The sequence below is a fragment of the Callospermophilus lateralis genome, chromosome 1 (assembly GCF_048772815.1).
Source record: "Callospermophilus lateralis isolate mCalLat2 chromosome 1, mCalLat2.hap1, whole genome shotgun sequence".
Lineage (NCBI taxonomy): Eukaryota > Metazoa > Chordata > Mammalia > Rodentia > Sciuridae > Callospermophilus > Callospermophilus lateralis.
Genome location: NC_135305.1, coordinates 53,769,905 through 53,787,800, shown reverse-complemented (window position 1 = coordinate 53,787,800; position 17,896 = coordinate 53,769,905). Strand labels below are relative to the sequence as shown.

At 34.7% G+C, this 17,896-nt stretch overlaps 1 protein-coding gene across 2 annotated transcripts in view; it reads left to right on the top strand.

The window, feature by feature from the left end:
* Nucleotides 1-13,360, top strand: part of LOC143381194 (B-cell receptor-associated protein 29) — a 45,390-nt gene extending 32,030 nt beyond the window's left edge. For both annotated transcript variants that reach the window (XM_076834565.2, XM_076834574.2), the window contains exons 7-8: nucleotides 3,902-4,002; nucleotides 7,771-13,360. In XM_076834565.2, the coding sequence (XP_076690680.1) occupies nucleotides 3,902-4,002; nucleotides 7,771-7,806 (137 nt within the window). In that variant the 3' untranslated portion in view covers nucleotides 7,807-13,360. The remainder of the gene's footprint in view (nucleotides 1-3,901; nucleotides 4,003-7,770) is intronic.
* The last annotated feature ends 4,536 nt before the right edge of the window (nucleotides 13,361-17,896 follow it).

Below are 17,896 nucleotides of genomic sequence, written 5' to 3'. Positions count from 1 at the left end.
TATGGCTCAAAATAAATCAAGCATACTCATATGTCAGATGACAAGTTTATATAATCCCTTAGTTACAGATGCAGTTCCAGAAGGAGGTGGAAAGCATCCAAAACACAATATTGTAATTTTTATAAAATTAGAGGTAGAAAAGAACTAGGAAACAGTCCAAGAGGCTTATAGACAGTAATAATCTTCCCTAATTGGAGTGAATTCAGTAGGAGAGTAATCATTAAGCTTATTGATATCCATTGAAACACAAAAACAAAAACACAGTTCATACCTTGGCTTGACGTGGCAGAGAAACAACATTTACACATTGTTGTTTTATTATAGCTTTATACCAGTAATAACCTGAGGAAACTCTTGAGTAGATTATAGCTTCTTAGATGTCTTAAATTTCCTAAGTAATTTATTCTTGTCAGAAATTTAAATTATTTTTAACATTAAGACCAAACCCCCTGTTTAATGCAAGCTCCTGACCAACTGTCTTAGTCTGTTTAGTATGCTATAACAAAGACCCATATTAGCTGACAAACAACTTAAATTTCTTTCGAATAGTTCTGTGGGCTGGGAAGTTCAAGATCAAGGCAGTAGAGATTCAGTGTCTGATGAGTGCCTGTTTTTTGGTTTATAAATGGAGTCCTCTCACCTGTCTTCAAATGAGGGAAGAGAGAGGACTGCTCTCTGTGACCTTTAGGCACTAATCTTATTCATGAGGGCTTCACCTTCATGACCTAATCACTTCCCAGCCCCACCTCTTCATACCATGACATTGTGGTTAAGTTTCACATATGACTTTTAGGGGCAAAGAAACATTTAGATTGTTACATCAACATCCTTAAAACCTACGAAGGCTAGTCAGGCATTATTAGATTGTGAAATCTACTTTGCTTTTTAAATACCAGAAATATGGGCTCTTAAGCATTTTTATTAAGTCCTAAAGATAACACCAACCACAATTCTTATTTTTTTTAATTGATTTTATTTTTTAAAATAACAGCAAAATGCATTGCAATTTTTATTACACATATAGAGCATAATTTTTCATGTCTTTGTATATAAGTATATTCATGCCATTTCATGTCTTTATACATGTACTTTGTGGTTTTTTGCATTACAATTCTTATTACACATATATACCACAATTTTTCATATCTCTATTTGTATATAAAGTATGTTGACACCCAATTCGTGTCTTCATACATGTACTTTAGATAATGATATCCATCACATTCCACCATCTTTGCTAATCTCCTGCCCCCTCCCTTTCCCTCCCACTCCTCTTCCCTATCTAGAATTTATCTATTCTTCCCATGCCCCCCCTCCCTACCCCATGTTTCTTATTTTCAGGTAGCCTCTGGAAATGCCTTTCTGATAGAATCCAAATTGAAAATTAATATGTAACTCTATATTGTAGCTGTGATCCTAATGAAATCTAACTACCACCAAAAAAATCTGTCTACCTTTACCAAGTAATATTACATTAAGTTTGTCAAAATCAGTTTTAATCCTCATTTGGAATTGTGACTTTATAAAAGAATAAAAAAGAAATTATGAAGTTGTGCTATTTAATATGGCTAGCCACTATGTACATTTGGCTATTTAAATTGAAATTTAATGAAAAATAAAATTAAAATTCAGTTCTTCCTTAATTGTACTGGCTGCATTTAAAGCACACCCTAGCTGTGCATAGGTAATTACTTCCATATTGACAACTAACAAAGTACTAAGACATAAAGCATTTTAATTGATAATGGCTTATGTGTTTATGTAAAAATGTCCACAAAATGATTTCTCAAGAAGGCATTTAGATTGTTTATAATAAGACAATTTCATTGTGACAATAAAGTAATTTTAAACTTATAAATCCCACATTCTTCCCTAAAACTCTTACCCTAAAAGATTAACAAATGCAGAACTTCCAAAGACTACTTATACAGTATTATATAGAGAACTTGTTCAATATTCCCAGATTTTGGAAAACTAATTTCTAAAAACATTAAGAGAAAATTTCAAGGATGTCCATTTTAATTTGTCAATTGCCTATTTAGGCTACTCTTCCCTTCTGTGTGTTTTGCTCATTATCTTCTTCTCCAAACTGTGTTATTATATATTTGGTTTTTTTGCTTTGTTTTGTTTTGTTTTTTCTAAGGACTTTAATGTGATGACTTATAACTGTAGTTTCTTGGTCAACAGAGGCCAGTATATAGCCATTTTGTGTGTCATTATCTTCAGTTAAAACCTTTTAAGCATTAATTATATATCCCATACTTTTAACTTTGTGAGATATAGTTGTCCATCCCTTAGCAAGAATGATAAAATAGTTTTTCTATCCATGTTTTTGGAAGCAGACCCTTCTGATACTTCTTCTATAATACTGAGCTAGGGAAGATTTAGGAGAGCCTTAGACATGTTTTGCCAGAAAGTAACCAAATAATCTAAATAAATAAATTAAGTGGAGACATGTCAATGGAACTAGGAACCAGCATGAAGAAGTTCACACTGAAAAATTCTAGGGAAGTTTGAGCATCAAAATAATTAAATATAGAAATGAATTGTAAGTCATTGAAAAAATATAAAACTACAAGTTCATACAGATGGATGGAATTGACAAATAAATGGGTGGAAAGCAAAAAAAGATTCTTCCTTACAGTAGAAAGCTGACATTAATGTGCATGGGATGGTGAAGTAGGAAAAATCACCATTTTGCAACTGACATAATGAGGATTGATTTAGGCAAGAATTATCAGTGGGATATAGGGGAGATGTTTTAAGAGGAGCAATATGTTTACATTATTGAAATTATCTTCCCATATATTACTGCTTTAGTTACAAGGGGGAAAGTATCAACTTTAAAATGGAAAAAGCAGTGAGGGGCAAAGGATCTTTAGATGTGAATATCTATCCTCTAAATATCCTAATAAATCAAACATTTCTTATGTTCATAAGTCAGTGGGGATGCATGACCTGAACTTAATCATGAGAAAAGTCAGTCAAAACCAAACCAAAATGAATGTTTTATTTTAAAACCAAACCAAAATGAACTGTTCTATTTTAAAACTCACTCTTTTTTAAAAAAAAAAAAACAGTGCTGGGATTGATCCAAGGGCCTCATGCATGCCAGGCAAACACTGTACCACTGAGCTCCCAAAAGTGGGCTATATTCTTTAAAATGCCAGTGTCACAAAAGATGGAGATAGAAGGGCTGGAGGAAGATTGAGGAACTATTCCAGAATAAATAAAACTAAAGATACCCAACAACTAAATGTAGTATGTTATCCAAGACTGTATCCTGGACTAGAAATAGGAAGGAAAAAAAAAGCTAAAAGGGGCATACTTGGGATAATTGGGATAGTTGCCAGAATATGGGTGGTAAATTAAAGGTATTGCATTGATGTTAAATTTCCTAAATTTAGTAACTATACTATGATTATGTTAGAGAATATTCTATTCTTAGGAAATACACAGTAAAATTTTAAAGAGTAAAGAGGCATGATGTCTGTAATTTACTGTCAAATGATTGAAGAAAATAATCATGTGTGACAGTGTGCTCACCTGGTATGATGGTGCACACCTATAATCCCAGAGACTCGGGATCCTGACTGAAGCAGGAGGATCTCAAGTTTGAAGCCAGCCTCAGCATAGTAGCAAGACCGTAGCTCAAAAAAAAAAAAAAAAAAAACTACTTGGGTTGTGGCTTAGTAGTAAAGCACCCCTGGATTCAATTCCCCCTACCATAAAAAAAAAAGAAGAAGAAGAAGAAAAGAAAGAGAAAATGATAACCTATGTAATACAATATTAACAATTGGTAAATTTGAGTAAAGACTATACAAATTCTCTATATAAGTCTTGCAGCTCTTCTGTAAATTTCAAATTCTTTGAAAATAAAATTCTATTTGATATTTTCTAGCCCTTTTTAAGGCACAGAGTGATGTGATGACAATGAAGACACAGTCAGAGAGACTTTCAAAAGAATATGATCGACTCCTGAAAGAGCACTCAGAACTTCAGGTGGGTAACATACACTTCACCTAAATTTTTTTGAAATACTAATCAATATTTGTCCTTCTAAATTTAAAATGAGATACTTAATCCTGGCTTTATTAAATGATTGAAGAAGGCAGATTTACCTAGAGGGTGAAGATTAGGACATTGCAGCAAAATACAAGGTAGTCATCACATAAAGAATGTTGACATGTAACTTAATATCTCAATTTGGATGAAATGTTAGGTGAAAGAATTGAGGCAAAAAAAAAATTCAGCATTGAAAAATATACTGGCTCTGGAAAATCTGGAGTTTCACTGTGGAATGTTTGCAGTATTTGTGCCAAAGTGAGGCCAAATGTCCCAGGTATTCTAGATACCTTAGGACAAAAGACTGTGGCATTCAAAATACATAACATGATTTGCCTGTACAGTTGATTCGAAAAATAGAAATAGGAGGAAAAAACATCTCTCTGTTGTTAAAATCATAGTCAGATTTGAGCCATAGGTTTTCCATCTCTACCCTTCTTGCAGACATTATACCCCTTTATAGAGTTATTTCCAAACATTCATCCATATTGGGCTTATCTTTGTTCCTCTCTTTAGTTGCCATGCACTAACCTGAAGTGATTTCCTAACCATACTTTGATCATATGTGAAAGAGACCACTCCAGAGACACTATACTTAATAGACTTTGGAGTCAAAGACCTGGAATACCTATATATTATTTATTTATTTATTTATATATATATATATATATATATATATATATATATATATATATATATATATATATATATATATATCACCTAGAATACCTTAGTATTATATTAGCTTTTCAATTTTTGGAGATTATATTATCTCTCTGAGATTCACTTTCTTTTTACTGAAGAATATTTTATTCTCAACCATACACTTTGGTCTTGGGTTAGTTAAGAAGCATTCCAAAGCATGTTTGTAATCTGGCATTCCCAGTTGGTTTGCATGTTTGATTCAACTAGCCTATTTTGACAAGAACAATAAGAAGACTGGGCAGCCTAGAGAAGGGTAGATATCCTGTGTGTCCCATTCCCAGGACACTAAGGGCTCAGTTCAAATAGGTTTGGAGTAGACAGTTAGATTTCCATCAAGACTGCCCTTCCCCTCAGTATAGTACAGTTTGTGAAATTGCTTACCTCCTCAGGGCATGATAAGAATTACTCCATGAAATCAAGATCCACCATGGGAAGTGGAGAAGTCATTTCAAAGGCCTTGTACCTACATTTTTTTTTTTTTCCTCCTGTGAATTCAAGGTGTCCTCAACCAGGATATTTCAATATCTGTGGACTTGACCAGGGTCTGAAAAATGCTTAGACCATTGAATGGAGAAAAGAAAAACAGGACATACCCTCAATTTCTTATAAACAGCATTCATTGCTCAATGTCTCCATTGTAGTAACAGCAATAGCAAAGGGCAACTCTCTTAATCCCTAAAGAATATATAACAGTAAGATTTCCCCAACCTGTCCACCTCCCTTCCCACCCCGTGCCCCCCCACCAAAAAAAAAAAAAAAAACTACCTTCAGCTTGGAACTTCTATATTCTTGGCAAAACATGTAGAAAGCTTTTCTGAGTAATTCTTTCCCCCCAAAATAGTTAATATCCATTTCTTTGGAAAAGGACCCCTTCCTAGATATACCAAGTACCAGTCTGGGAGTTGGGCCTTGTTTAATAGCATCTTTAGGCCTTAATCTAATTTCTACTTGTATCTCATTTTTTAAAATTCTTAATAGATTACATTTACTGAGAATGTGCAATAGACATAACACTTGGCTTCATATATGCTTACTCCCCCATGGCAACTCAGTAAGTTAAAATATATTAATATCCACATTTTTGTGGACAAACAAGAACCAGAAGTATTATATAATTCACCCAAAGTAAAGGAGAAGGTGATAGATTTAATGTTGGGATTCAAAGTCAGAAAATCTTTTCTAGAACTTTCATTATTAACCAGGTTCTTTGGCCTTTGCTGGTCATTGATTAGATTATGTGTTTTTGATCCATTCTCTTCCCATTGCTGCTCTACTCCATGTCTCAGAGAGATAATTTCCCAGGCTAAAAGCAAGAGGAAAAAGAAAACCAAGAACTCCTCCCCCTACCCACTTCCTTTGGGTATCATCTCCTTCATGGCTCTAATTCCCTCCCTCCATGGTTCCAGTTCCCCAATGGGCAATAGTTCCAGCTCTACCTGCTGGCCCTCAGTCTTGAGCCCCTTAACCATAACCTCCTTTGTCTCTTCAGCCCAAGGAGTAGTGGTGGATTTTTACTGTTGTTAATCCTTGAAGTGCCTTACCTCAATATTTGGTACAATTATTCTCATCACATGTGAAACCAGCTCCCAATAATAAATATCTCTGTTCAAAGGGTTGGAAAAAAAAAATCCCAGCTTCTATAACCCTCAGGTAAATTATCAGACATTCATGTACCTCAGCTAACTCCATTACTTAAATAAGAACTATACCTTATGAGTTTAACCTCATGAATATTTTCTGTTGTCAAAAACCAACCTTAGTAATTGAATTATATTCCAAGATTCTCTGGAAAACTTATGAGTTTCTTAATTTTACATAATTGAGGTGTTCAAATGAAACAAGCATAATATAAAGGATAGTTAAAATATTAAAGAAACAATATAAGGGAAACCTGGTTTTTTTTCCACAATCAAATCTCATTTTGCATCTTTTAAATCCATTTGGATTTTCCCATCTGGTTCCTGTCCCTTATGTAGGCACTAAGTAAATATTAGAATACAATTCCTTCAAAACATGTAATCTATACTTTCCTTATTTGCCCTGACTTTCTTCTTAGAAAAGAAAAAGAACTGATTGGGATTTTTGGCAGCACAAACCCATTAGCACTTGACAGTTTTTAAATTTCATTTTGGAAAAATCACCATTTGCTTAAAGGACTTGTCCTTAATAATTCCATTAAAGCTGTGATTTTTTTATCTAAAATAGTAAAAGTGGTATGTTATTATTCAAGATACCTCCTCTAATCCCATCGTCTTTTTGATTGTTAATGTTATTTAAGTTGCTCTGAAAGCATTAATGCTCAAACTGAACAAGAGTTTTGTGTACAAGTAATAATACTCTGCAATTCCTCTTAAGAGATTTCTTAGTTCAAGTGATCTCTTAAGGTTAATTTCTCTGCCATTTTCCTTCAGTTTTTTTTAATATTTATTTATTTTTTTAGTTTTCGGAGGATACAACATCTTTGTTTGTTTGTGGTGCTGAGGATCGAACCCAGGCCGCACGCATGCCAGGCGAGCGCGCTACCACTTGAGCTACATCCCCAGCCCCTTCCTTCAGTTTTAAGTGACATATTATAGTCATCTTTATAACATGATCAGGAAAGCATAATTTGTGAAGCCAGTTCTAATTTGAAAAAGACAAAAAAGAAAAGCCATTCCAACTGGGTTTTTGCTTCCCTTCATTCTTTCCTTGCCAAAAATCTTAATTGGGTTTACTGTAGGGGAATTTTAAAAATTTTGTTTTCCTGGGTCACCTGTGAAACAAAAGCAAAATAGATTAAGAAATGGAAAAAAAATGAATTTATCCAAGGGTATTATTTTGGCCCTGTAAGGTTTTTTCAAGCAAAACTCAAATTTTATAGTTTTTATAATTTGAGACTTTCCTAATTCATTTTTCACACATGATTGTTGTATAATTAATTGTTATACACAGAAGAGTTTTTTAGATATTTTTGTCTGTGAATCTGTTTCTCTTTACTATATGTTATCTTTTTTCTTATAGAATCGTTTAGAAAGAGACAATAAGAAAGGCCTGTGAACTTCATGGAAGAAGATTCTGATACACCGTGTCAAGATAATAAATTTGTTATCATGGTAGCCACTAGAAAATTTAAAATTCAATTTAGAAAAATGTACTATGACTGGCTACTAGTGTTTTTTAATGCCACACATAGACTAGGTAGTAGTGAAATTTTCAAAATATTTGATAATGTTTCAAATATATTACAAAGAGTATATTCCAGCTCTTTAAAAAATATATAAGCATGTTAAAACCCATATTTACATATTGATAGACATTGGTGCAATGGTGGCTCTTTACCAATAAAAGGTTCATTGATTATCCAGTTACTTCCAAATTTAGGCGTTTTAAAGTTGCATGAAACTATTAATAGCCTTGAAAACTTTGATGAGTTTTCAGTAATAATCTATTTAATCAGTTGCTGATAATGATGTGTTTGAAAATAGTATTCAGTATTGGAAAATTTATTCATAGGAAATTTAAATAAGGATAAATGATAAATATTAACCACTGTATTTATAGAGAGGAGTCACCAACAACAGTGAAAACAATGACAATGTTTTTTTAAGCTTGATCTTACTATGGTTTACTCAAATAAGACTATTGATATATTTTTGTTACTGCACTTTTACACCTGTCATACTGTTTTTTAATTGACATTTGTGTTAGTAACACAAAAATTGTTATGAATTTCACCTTTTCACTCAGCATCATGGCACATGCCTGTAATCCCAGCTCTGGAGGCTGAGGCTAGAGGAGCGTGAGTTCAAGGTCAATCCTAGTAATTTAGCAAGGCCCTAAGCAACTCAGTGAGACCCTGTATCTAAATAAAATATAAAAAAGGGCTGGGATTGTGACTCAGTAGTTAAGTGCCCCTAGGTTCAATCCCTGGTTCCAAAAAAAAAAAAAAAGAATTCTACGTTTTCAAGATCATCTATTAATAGAGATTACAACTGTTTGCATTAATATCATAGCATTGGACTGAACTTATTTTACAATGTGGATTTTTTGACTTAAAAAGTTAATGTATAACATATCCAAAAAGCAGTGTTTTTTATGTTTGTGAGAGCTACAAATTACACAGATATTACCTCAAATATTCATACACTGGTGTCCACAGTTTCTGAGACATTTCTGTATTCTAGAAGCTAAATATTAAATGCTGCTTTCCTTTCAAATATATATTTAGAGATAGTGATTGTAAGAGTAACAATTTAGTTAACGATTTAGGTTTCAGTATTTAGACATGAAAATTTATTTCCTTGTCTCATAAAGACCTAAATATAAAAGAAAATGAAAAATAACTGGAGTTTTTACTTCTCTGGTCTATTTCATCCTCTTTTTTTTTCACAGAAAAATTAAGTAATATTAATGAACATTTAAAACAAATGAATAACCATTAACTCAAAAAGAGCTTAAATTAGTATCTATTTGTGAAAACTATTTTGCTATTGAATATACATGATATTCCCTTTTTTTAAAAAAAAAAGAGATTTTTAAAAATATTTGTTGTTTAGTTTTCAGCGGACACAACATCTTTATTTTATTTGTATGTGATGCTGAGGATCGAACCCAGCGCCGCGAGCATGCCAGGCAAACATGCTACTGCTTGAGCCACATCCCCAGCCCTCATCCTCTTTTTTTGTTTGTTTGTTTTTTTAGTACTTGGGACTGAACCCAGGGCCTTCTTGCATGCTAAGCAGGTACTCTCTAGCCTACTCTTTTTAATTTTAATCTTAGACAGGACTCATTAAGTTGTCCAGGCTGCATCAAATTTGCAGTCCTCCTGACTCAGTGTCCCAAGTTGTTGAGGTTACAGGCATACACCACAGCACCCAGCTGTTGTTCATTGTAATTTTAATGTGTATTTTAATTTTGTGTGTATTTGACTTTTTATTATAAGGTATATAATATCATTTCAAGTAAAAGTCAAGTGTTACTGCTAGAAAACAGATATGAAGAAGACATTTAACAGGAGTAAGAAATAGGAGTTAGCCCATATGGTCTAACAACACCATAAATAACAAGGAAAGGGAGTGCTGAAATAGGAGAGAAATGAACAAATGACAGCTCAAAGTAAAGACATAGAAATATCAAAGTGAGATCTATATGGGTAAATATATAGATATTGAATGTGTGTGATCTTGGCCTACTCTACAAAAATCAAGTCTAAAGTCAGAATAACATGCAAAAAAATGGAGAAAAATACACATCTTTAGAACTAGAAGAACCAAAATCCCAACGTCATCATTTATGTAGCCATGTGATTTTAAGTTTTTCAAATTTGCTAGGCCTCCATTTTCATCTCCAAAATGGGAATAATAAAATTTGATAAGGATTACTATACAAACTAAGATTACACAGTGATTCTCAAAGTTGTTCAAACTGTATAGTAAGGAGTCTGGTTACTTTTTGACAAGCATGAGGATTTGCAAAACTTTTTAATGTTTACATATGGGGGATCTTAAACCTCAACACTCAATTTTGCAGGTCTTCAACTAGAGACTTTGAAACTTTGATCCTTTTTCCCAAGGAAAGGATTTGAGGGTAAGGATTTGAGTTTAAAATTCATGTATCTAGTTTCCCTAGATATTCATTCACAACTGGCTGTAATTTGCTAAATTGAAAACATTGCCATGTTTTGCCAGTGTTTGAACCAGGGAGTCTGGCCACAGAATCTGTATGCTTTACCACTATACCAAACTGTCTCACACATCGTATTTGTTAGTTCTTGTACTTAGCAATTTCTATCATGTGAGGAAATATGTATTACATGAATTTAGTTACACTGCATATTAAATTGTTTTTCTTCTCATTATCAGTAATGACTTCTTTATGTCTTGAATGGCATTATAAATTCATACACAGGACTGTTATTTTTCCCTTTTTCCATCAGAATTACATAGGTTTGTCAGACTTCCTACTTAAACATCTACCTGAGTTTCTGGTCTCTAGGAAGTAGCACTTATCTTCTAGCTGAGCATTCTAGAATTCCACAGGAGTCATCTTTGTTGCTTATCCAGCTCAATGTTGAACTCCAATACTTGTAATTTTCTTGTTCCTTTTTTTTTGTCTTTGCAGTGCTAGGGCTCAAACCTAAGACCTACCTCACATATATTAGGCAAGTTCCCTGCCATTGAACTAAGTCCCCAGCCCAATCACTTGTTCCCTAAGGCCTAAATTCCTCTCCTAGTTACTTATTACACTATGTTGGGAACTAGGATCCCTTTCCAGTGACAAAGTTTCCTTTCCCTGAACCCCAATCTAGAGCTCCCAACCACAGCTGCCAAGCTATTTGTGCCTGTTATCTTGCCCTGCCTCTGTGGATTAGCCTAGTTCTGCCTTCTCATTTTCTTTTTGGTGTCTACTGCCTTCTCAGTGTCTCTCTAATCTGGGTACCACCATAACTGAATGGCCCAGCCAAGCCCTCCAGACATGTGATGTATCATGCATTTGAGTGTCCATTACCAAATGTATAAATATAGCAATTCTTTCAAGCATTGGCTTTTTAGTATCTAGTCTAGAATGACTGTCTAAAGTCTATGAAGCATGCCTGTATTTTTTTAAATCTCTCAGCCTGTTTCCTAGAAATCTTGAAAATCCACTTATGAAAATTTATTTTTCTTAAGATTTTTCTGTTTGTTTACTGAAGAGCATTTTATTTATTATTGTCTCATAGTGTTGCTTTCCACTTTGATCTCTAAAGAAACATGTGACTTTCAGTCCCTCTTTCTCTAGCCAAAAGTGATTTCAAATACTTAGGAAACTGTGTGTGACAGACTGAATTCCAGCCTTCCAGAAATACCCATGTCTTAATCCCTGGATGCTGGAAGTATTTTCTTCTATGGCAGAAGATAAAATATGTGATTAAATGAAGGCTCTTGAAATGGAGAGGTTATATAATCTGAGAACTGGCTAAGTCCTAACTATAATCACAATTATCCTTATTAGAACAATAAAGGAAGATACCACCATGCATTAAAGGAGGTGGCAGTATGACCACAGAGGCAGTGATTAGAGTGATATCCACAGTGAAGGAATGCCAGTAGCCACCAGAAACTGGAAGAGGCAAGGAGCAAATTCTCCCTTAGAGTTTGTGCTGGATCATGACACTGCATACCTTTCTGTGAAACTGATAGTGAACTTCTAGCCTCCAGGACTATGAGAATAAATATGATGATTCAAGCTACAAGTTTATGGTGACTCGTTACAGCTGCCAGGGGAAGCTAATACAGAAATAGACAAGACTAATCTATACAGGCCTGGACTGAATTTCAAAATGTGTGGAAAACCACTACTTAGGCTGCCTGTTAGCCATTTGGACAAATCAAAGATTGCCTTAGCCGTCTCCTGTTTTTGTTAATTTTTTCTCCTTGAATTTTATTTCTCCATGCCTCTGCCACTCAAAATTGCAAGCCACCATCATCTCTCACTTGAACTATTATGACAAACTTTTTCTGATCTCCCTGGATCTTCTCCTAACCCTTTCATACACATGCTCAGCAACTACCTGATTTTTTTTAATTTTTAAAAAGATCAAAGATCATGTCATTATGTCATTCCCTGCTTAAAGTTTTCCAAATATTTTCAATTGCACCTGAAATCACCTGAAACCCCCAAGATCTCATCAGACTCCCACCTAATGTCCAGCATCCTGTCAGTCCACCTTCCCTACATCTCACCCAACTGGCTTTTGTTTTGTTTTTGTTTTTGTTTTTGTTTTCCTCAGGACTGGGCATTGAACCCAGGGGCTCTCTACCACTGAGATATATTCCCCAGCCCTTTTAATTTTTTTATCTTGTGACAGGATCTCACTAAATTCCAGAGGCTGGCCTCAAACTTGGGATCCTCCTTTCGCTACCTCCTGATATGCTGGGATTACAGGCATGCATCACAATGCCAAGACCTTATCTTGACTTTTTACCCTATTTTATTTTCATCTTAACATTTACCACTGTTGGAAACTGTCTCACTTATGGTTTGTTTTTGTCTTCTTCCCAGTGACTAACATAGTTCCTACACACAGTAAATCAATGGTTCACAACAAGGAGTGGAAAGGACCTCCTCAAAGAACATTTGGCAGTACATAGAGATATTTTTGGTAATCACAATCAGGATGCTACTAATGGACACAAGCCAGGGATGCTGCTAATCCCACTCTATAATGCACAGGATACCCACAACAGAATTAGTCTGACCCAAAACATCCACATCACCAAGGTGAAAAGATCCTACAATTGGTGCTTATGACAAAGGATACTAATTGCCATCTTCTAATTATTTTATTTAACTGTGGTACAGACACCTAGATTTTATTTCATATAGTTACCAAGCATAAAAACATTTTCCACGTCCTTCTAATAAGTGGAAATAGGAATGTCATGTGGTGGCAATTTATTTTTTTCTTCCTCTTCCCTTCTTCCTGAAGCAGACACTGTCCTCTTAGATCAAGAGTTTGAGGCCATGCAAAATGGAGAAATGAGAGAGAAGGAAACTATGTCCTCGATAACATAGTACCACTCCTGTCCTGAATTATTTCCCATAAGTTCTTGAATAAATGAATGACACTAGATATCTTTGATGTGTTGTATCTCTTAACATCCTAAACATGAATAAAAAGCCATAAATGTCTCCTACGTGGCACAAAACCATTAGCCTCTGTACCCTGCCTTCTGTGTTGGGGTCTTAAATTAAAAATTACATCCCTACTGTCTCTGCATATTAAGTATGTTATATTTAACTATTACTAGTCCGTCAACATCATTCAGTGCCTATACATTTCACACTATAAGAGTTTACAAGAGAATAGACCATGGTCTCTTCTTCCATGTCTTCCTTATCATTAGCACGATGTACACCATAAGGAGAGCCTGCACTACAAGCACAAAAACATCCAGCTACATCACATATAAAAAGGTAGCACATAAAAACTTGATGTGTACGCCTAATAAATTAGGAGAAGCAAGTTTCTTACAGGGTGGTGATCTTGGTAATCATCCCTCTTCCTAGATTTGAGCAAAAAATGAAGTTTTGGCTTTGACCCTCAAACCAGGCATCTTCTTGGTTATGCCAGGTCTCTCTCTAGTGCTCCTTAAAAAACCTTGTTCTGTGAGAAGCACCACCTGTGGTAAAAATTTCCTTCCCTTCTAAAAACTGCCAATTTCCTGGAGTACAAAGAGGCATAGAATATCACTTTTAGCTAAGGGCTTCTTGGCATAACCTTCCATGAAGCTTTACTTCATGAAAGTGTTTCTCCCCCTGCCCCCAACTCAATCAATCAAATCAATATGTGGGGGATGTAAAAATTTCAGAAAAAAAATAGTTAACAGTTTGGTTAATTTTCTTATATGTATACATCCACACAAATATTTACAAAAACAATATCATTTTGATACATACTTCACCATAACCTGCTTTTCCCCTCATGTCAATAAAATATTCTATGAAAAGAGTGTACAACTTACCTATAACAGGTCATATAAACATCATCTGAGGGGCCAGTAGTTTTTCATAAGTCCTATTCACCACTGCCCCCATTGACAATTACTGAGCCAGGTAACCATTGTTAGCAATGAAACCAAGCCCATCACCACTGGGAGTGAAGAAGGGGACTTAGACTTCCTATGGCATAGTGTATTTAACCTATCCCCTGATGTTGACTTTTCATGAGACTATTTATTGGCAGAAAATGATCTGGGGAAACCATAGGGCATAGTGGTTACATGCATAAACTACCTAGGTTCAATTTCCATTTACATTATGACTTTCACTTTCTTCATCTTTAAGGTGGTTAGAGCTCTATTCCATGCACTTCTTAACAGAATTCATTGAGTTAATACGTGTAAAGTAGTATCTGGTGGTAAGTTACTCTGTTATACACTAATGTTCAAATGGTGAATTGTCCCCATTTTTTAAAAATCTGACAGAAATGTATGAATAGGTCTGAAAAGTAAAATGTTCTGGAGATAAGTCAGTGGTGATTGCATAACAATGTGAATGTAGACAATACTAATTAACTACACTCATAAAAGATTTAGGATAGAAAATTTTGTTTTGCTTATTTTACCACAATACAAAAACAATGGGGAAAAAGGTAGAAGGAGGACCCCCTACTTCTATGTAATAAAAATGCCCTCTGGTGTCCTCTTTTCCCACCCCAAACAAAGCACAGTACCCAATGTGCTTCCATATGCAATAAATATTCATTTTGGGGGTTGTATTCATTTCAGTTCTAGTGCATCTGATTCTTTTCAAGTGACTTCCCATTCCCTGTCTTTAGAGTGTGTCCTCTTATAGTAAGATTATTACATGATCAGATACAATTTTAACATCTTAAAATATTAATAAGTCCCTATGTATTCTAGGAACTGATGAATTTCCCTTAAAATCTCATTGGCAGATTTGATATTGTGGAAGGGCCTGGGTTGGGGGCATTTATTAGCCACTTCAGCCTTAACAGCATTTTTTCCCTTTCCCAATAGTTAAAAATAATAATTACATATAATTATGTCTATACAATATATGTAACATTTTTGACTTTTTAAAAGGCAAGAGTGGACAGATCTAATTTTTCTGAAGGCCTAGAGTAGGGAGTACTCTATATAAAAATAAATACAAAAATACCAAAATAAAGTTAGATATGAATGCAATAATTTACTCAGAATAAGAACAGAAATCACAAATCATGTAGCTTTAGAGATTTTGATCTATCTTCTAAGCTCTCGTAGGGTGTTTTTATCAGGAATGCTTCCTACTTGCAACGTGGTTTCTCCTTTCTACCTAGGATACTCTTCAACTCCAGTATTCAAAGGGATCTCTGTATCCAGAGCCTTGAAGCTTAAACTTCATTACTTCCAAGTTAGTCTGCCTCTAGGTAAGGAATGGAATTAACTTGCTGAAACCTTAAAGTATGACTCACTTTTAAAAAAAAAGTTGTAGTGAGTATATTCATTTCCTATTGGTGCTGTTACCTATTATGAGAAAGCTTAATGGTTCAAAACAACACAAATTTATTATCTTACTGTTCTGAAGGTCAGAAGTCCAAAATTGGGCATATTGGGCTAAAGGCAAAATGTCATTCCAGCTCTTTTAGGAGGCTCTGAAGGAGTATCTTTCCTTTTCTAGCAGAGCTCCTTCAGGAGGCTCTGGAGGAGAATGTTTTCTTTCCTTTTCCAGCTTCTAGAGGTTGACCATATTTCTTGGCTTATGGCCCTTTCCCTCTTCTAAGCTAGCAATGGTTGGTCATATCTTTCTAACATCATATTCTGACACAGACCCTTCTTCCTTCTTCCATATTAAGAATCCTTGTGATTACATTAGGTTCATGTAGACAATCTATATAATTTAACTGATTAGCCACCTTAATTTCCCTTTGCTATGTAACTCAACACAGTCACAGGTTCCAAGAATTAGGATGTAGAAATATTTGAGAGGCCATTATTCTTTCTACCACAATGAGTGAGTTATTTGAATACTAAATATGTTTTTAAAAGGCCACTTTGGGTTTTTTTATTTTGTAATTTTTGTCTTCACTTCTTTTTTTAATATTTATTTTTTTAGTTTTAGGTGGACACAATATCTTTATTTTATTTTTATGTGGTGCTGAGAATCGAACCCAGTGCCTCACGCATTCTAGGTGAGTGTACTACCACTTGAGCCACATACCCAGCCCCTTCACTTCTTTTTAATTGAATTTATTTTTAACTGATAAAAACATAAAAATTGTACATACTAATGGGACACCTTGTAATGGATATGTGTGTACATTGTATAATGTTTAAATTAGTTAAAACATATTTACTCAAACTTCTTTGGTAAAAGCTTTAAAATCCCACAGCTTTTTGATAATGCTAAATACTTTTTTCTTTTTTTTTCCTCTCTTTTCACAGTTTTTATTGATGCATTATAGTTACATAATGATGGGATTTGTTGTTACATATATACATACAATATAATTAAAATTTGGCCAATATCACTCCCCAACACTTCCCCTCTTTCTCCCCACCTCATACCCTCTAGTCCTTTCCCTACTGATCTCCTTTTGATTTTCATACAATTCCTGCCCCACTCCCACCTTTCTTTTGACTTTTTCCCCTCTAGCTTCCCCATTGAGAGAAACTGTACAACCCTTGATCTTCTAAGTCTGGCTTATTTCACTTAACATAATGTTAAGTGAATAATGTCAGTTCTGTTTTCCTACAGATGACATAATTTTCATCTTTATGGCTGAATCAAACTCCATTGTGTATATATACCATATTTTCTTTAGCCATTCATCTGTCAATGGACACCTAGAGAGAATGCTAATACTTTTGAAAATGCTTTTTGCAATCAGAATCCATAACTTTTTCTTGGTTCTTGATTTGGAGAAATTTTATTTTTAACTGGTAAGAGAAGCCAACACACTCCTACATTTTGAGTTTGAAGAGGAGTTCCTCCCAGCAAAGCATGCCCAGAGTCTGCTGCCTGTGGTTTTTTTAAGTGCAGGCAATTGTAAAACTCTCCAAACACTAGAAAATATCCAGTGTAGGATTTTTCACCTAGGGAAAGCAAACTTGCAAAAGCATGGCTAATTGAAAATATACTTTTACTTTATTTTAAACTGCACTTGAAATAAGCCAGACTTAAAAGGTCAAGGGTTGTACAGTTTCTCTTAAATGGGGAAGCTAGAGAGGAAAAAGGAAAAGAAAGTTGGGAGGGGGGAAAGGATCTCATGAAAATCAAAAGGAGATCAGTATAGTGATATTGGCCAAATTATAAAGGGATTTTTTTAAGGCATAAAAGTACAAGGATAAAGTGAACATGAAAAGAAACAGCTACCAAGCAGATGAACAAATGGTACTGGTGAAAAATCAAATTGAATATCTTACTTCTTAGAGAAAGCCAAGAATCAGGTCAATTTAAACCACCAAATAATGAAGCTCAGGTGTTGACACCACTACTCCCCAAAAAGAGGAGCATGTTGGTTGGAAGCTTTCTGAACAATCTGATCCCTGGATGCCCCTCTTTCTCCAGAATGCTGGATGGCTCCCCTCCCCGGACCAGCAGAAGACAGGTTTCCTCTCTGAAGAAAGTAAAACAGAGGTCTGTTTTAATAAACAGAGAAAAT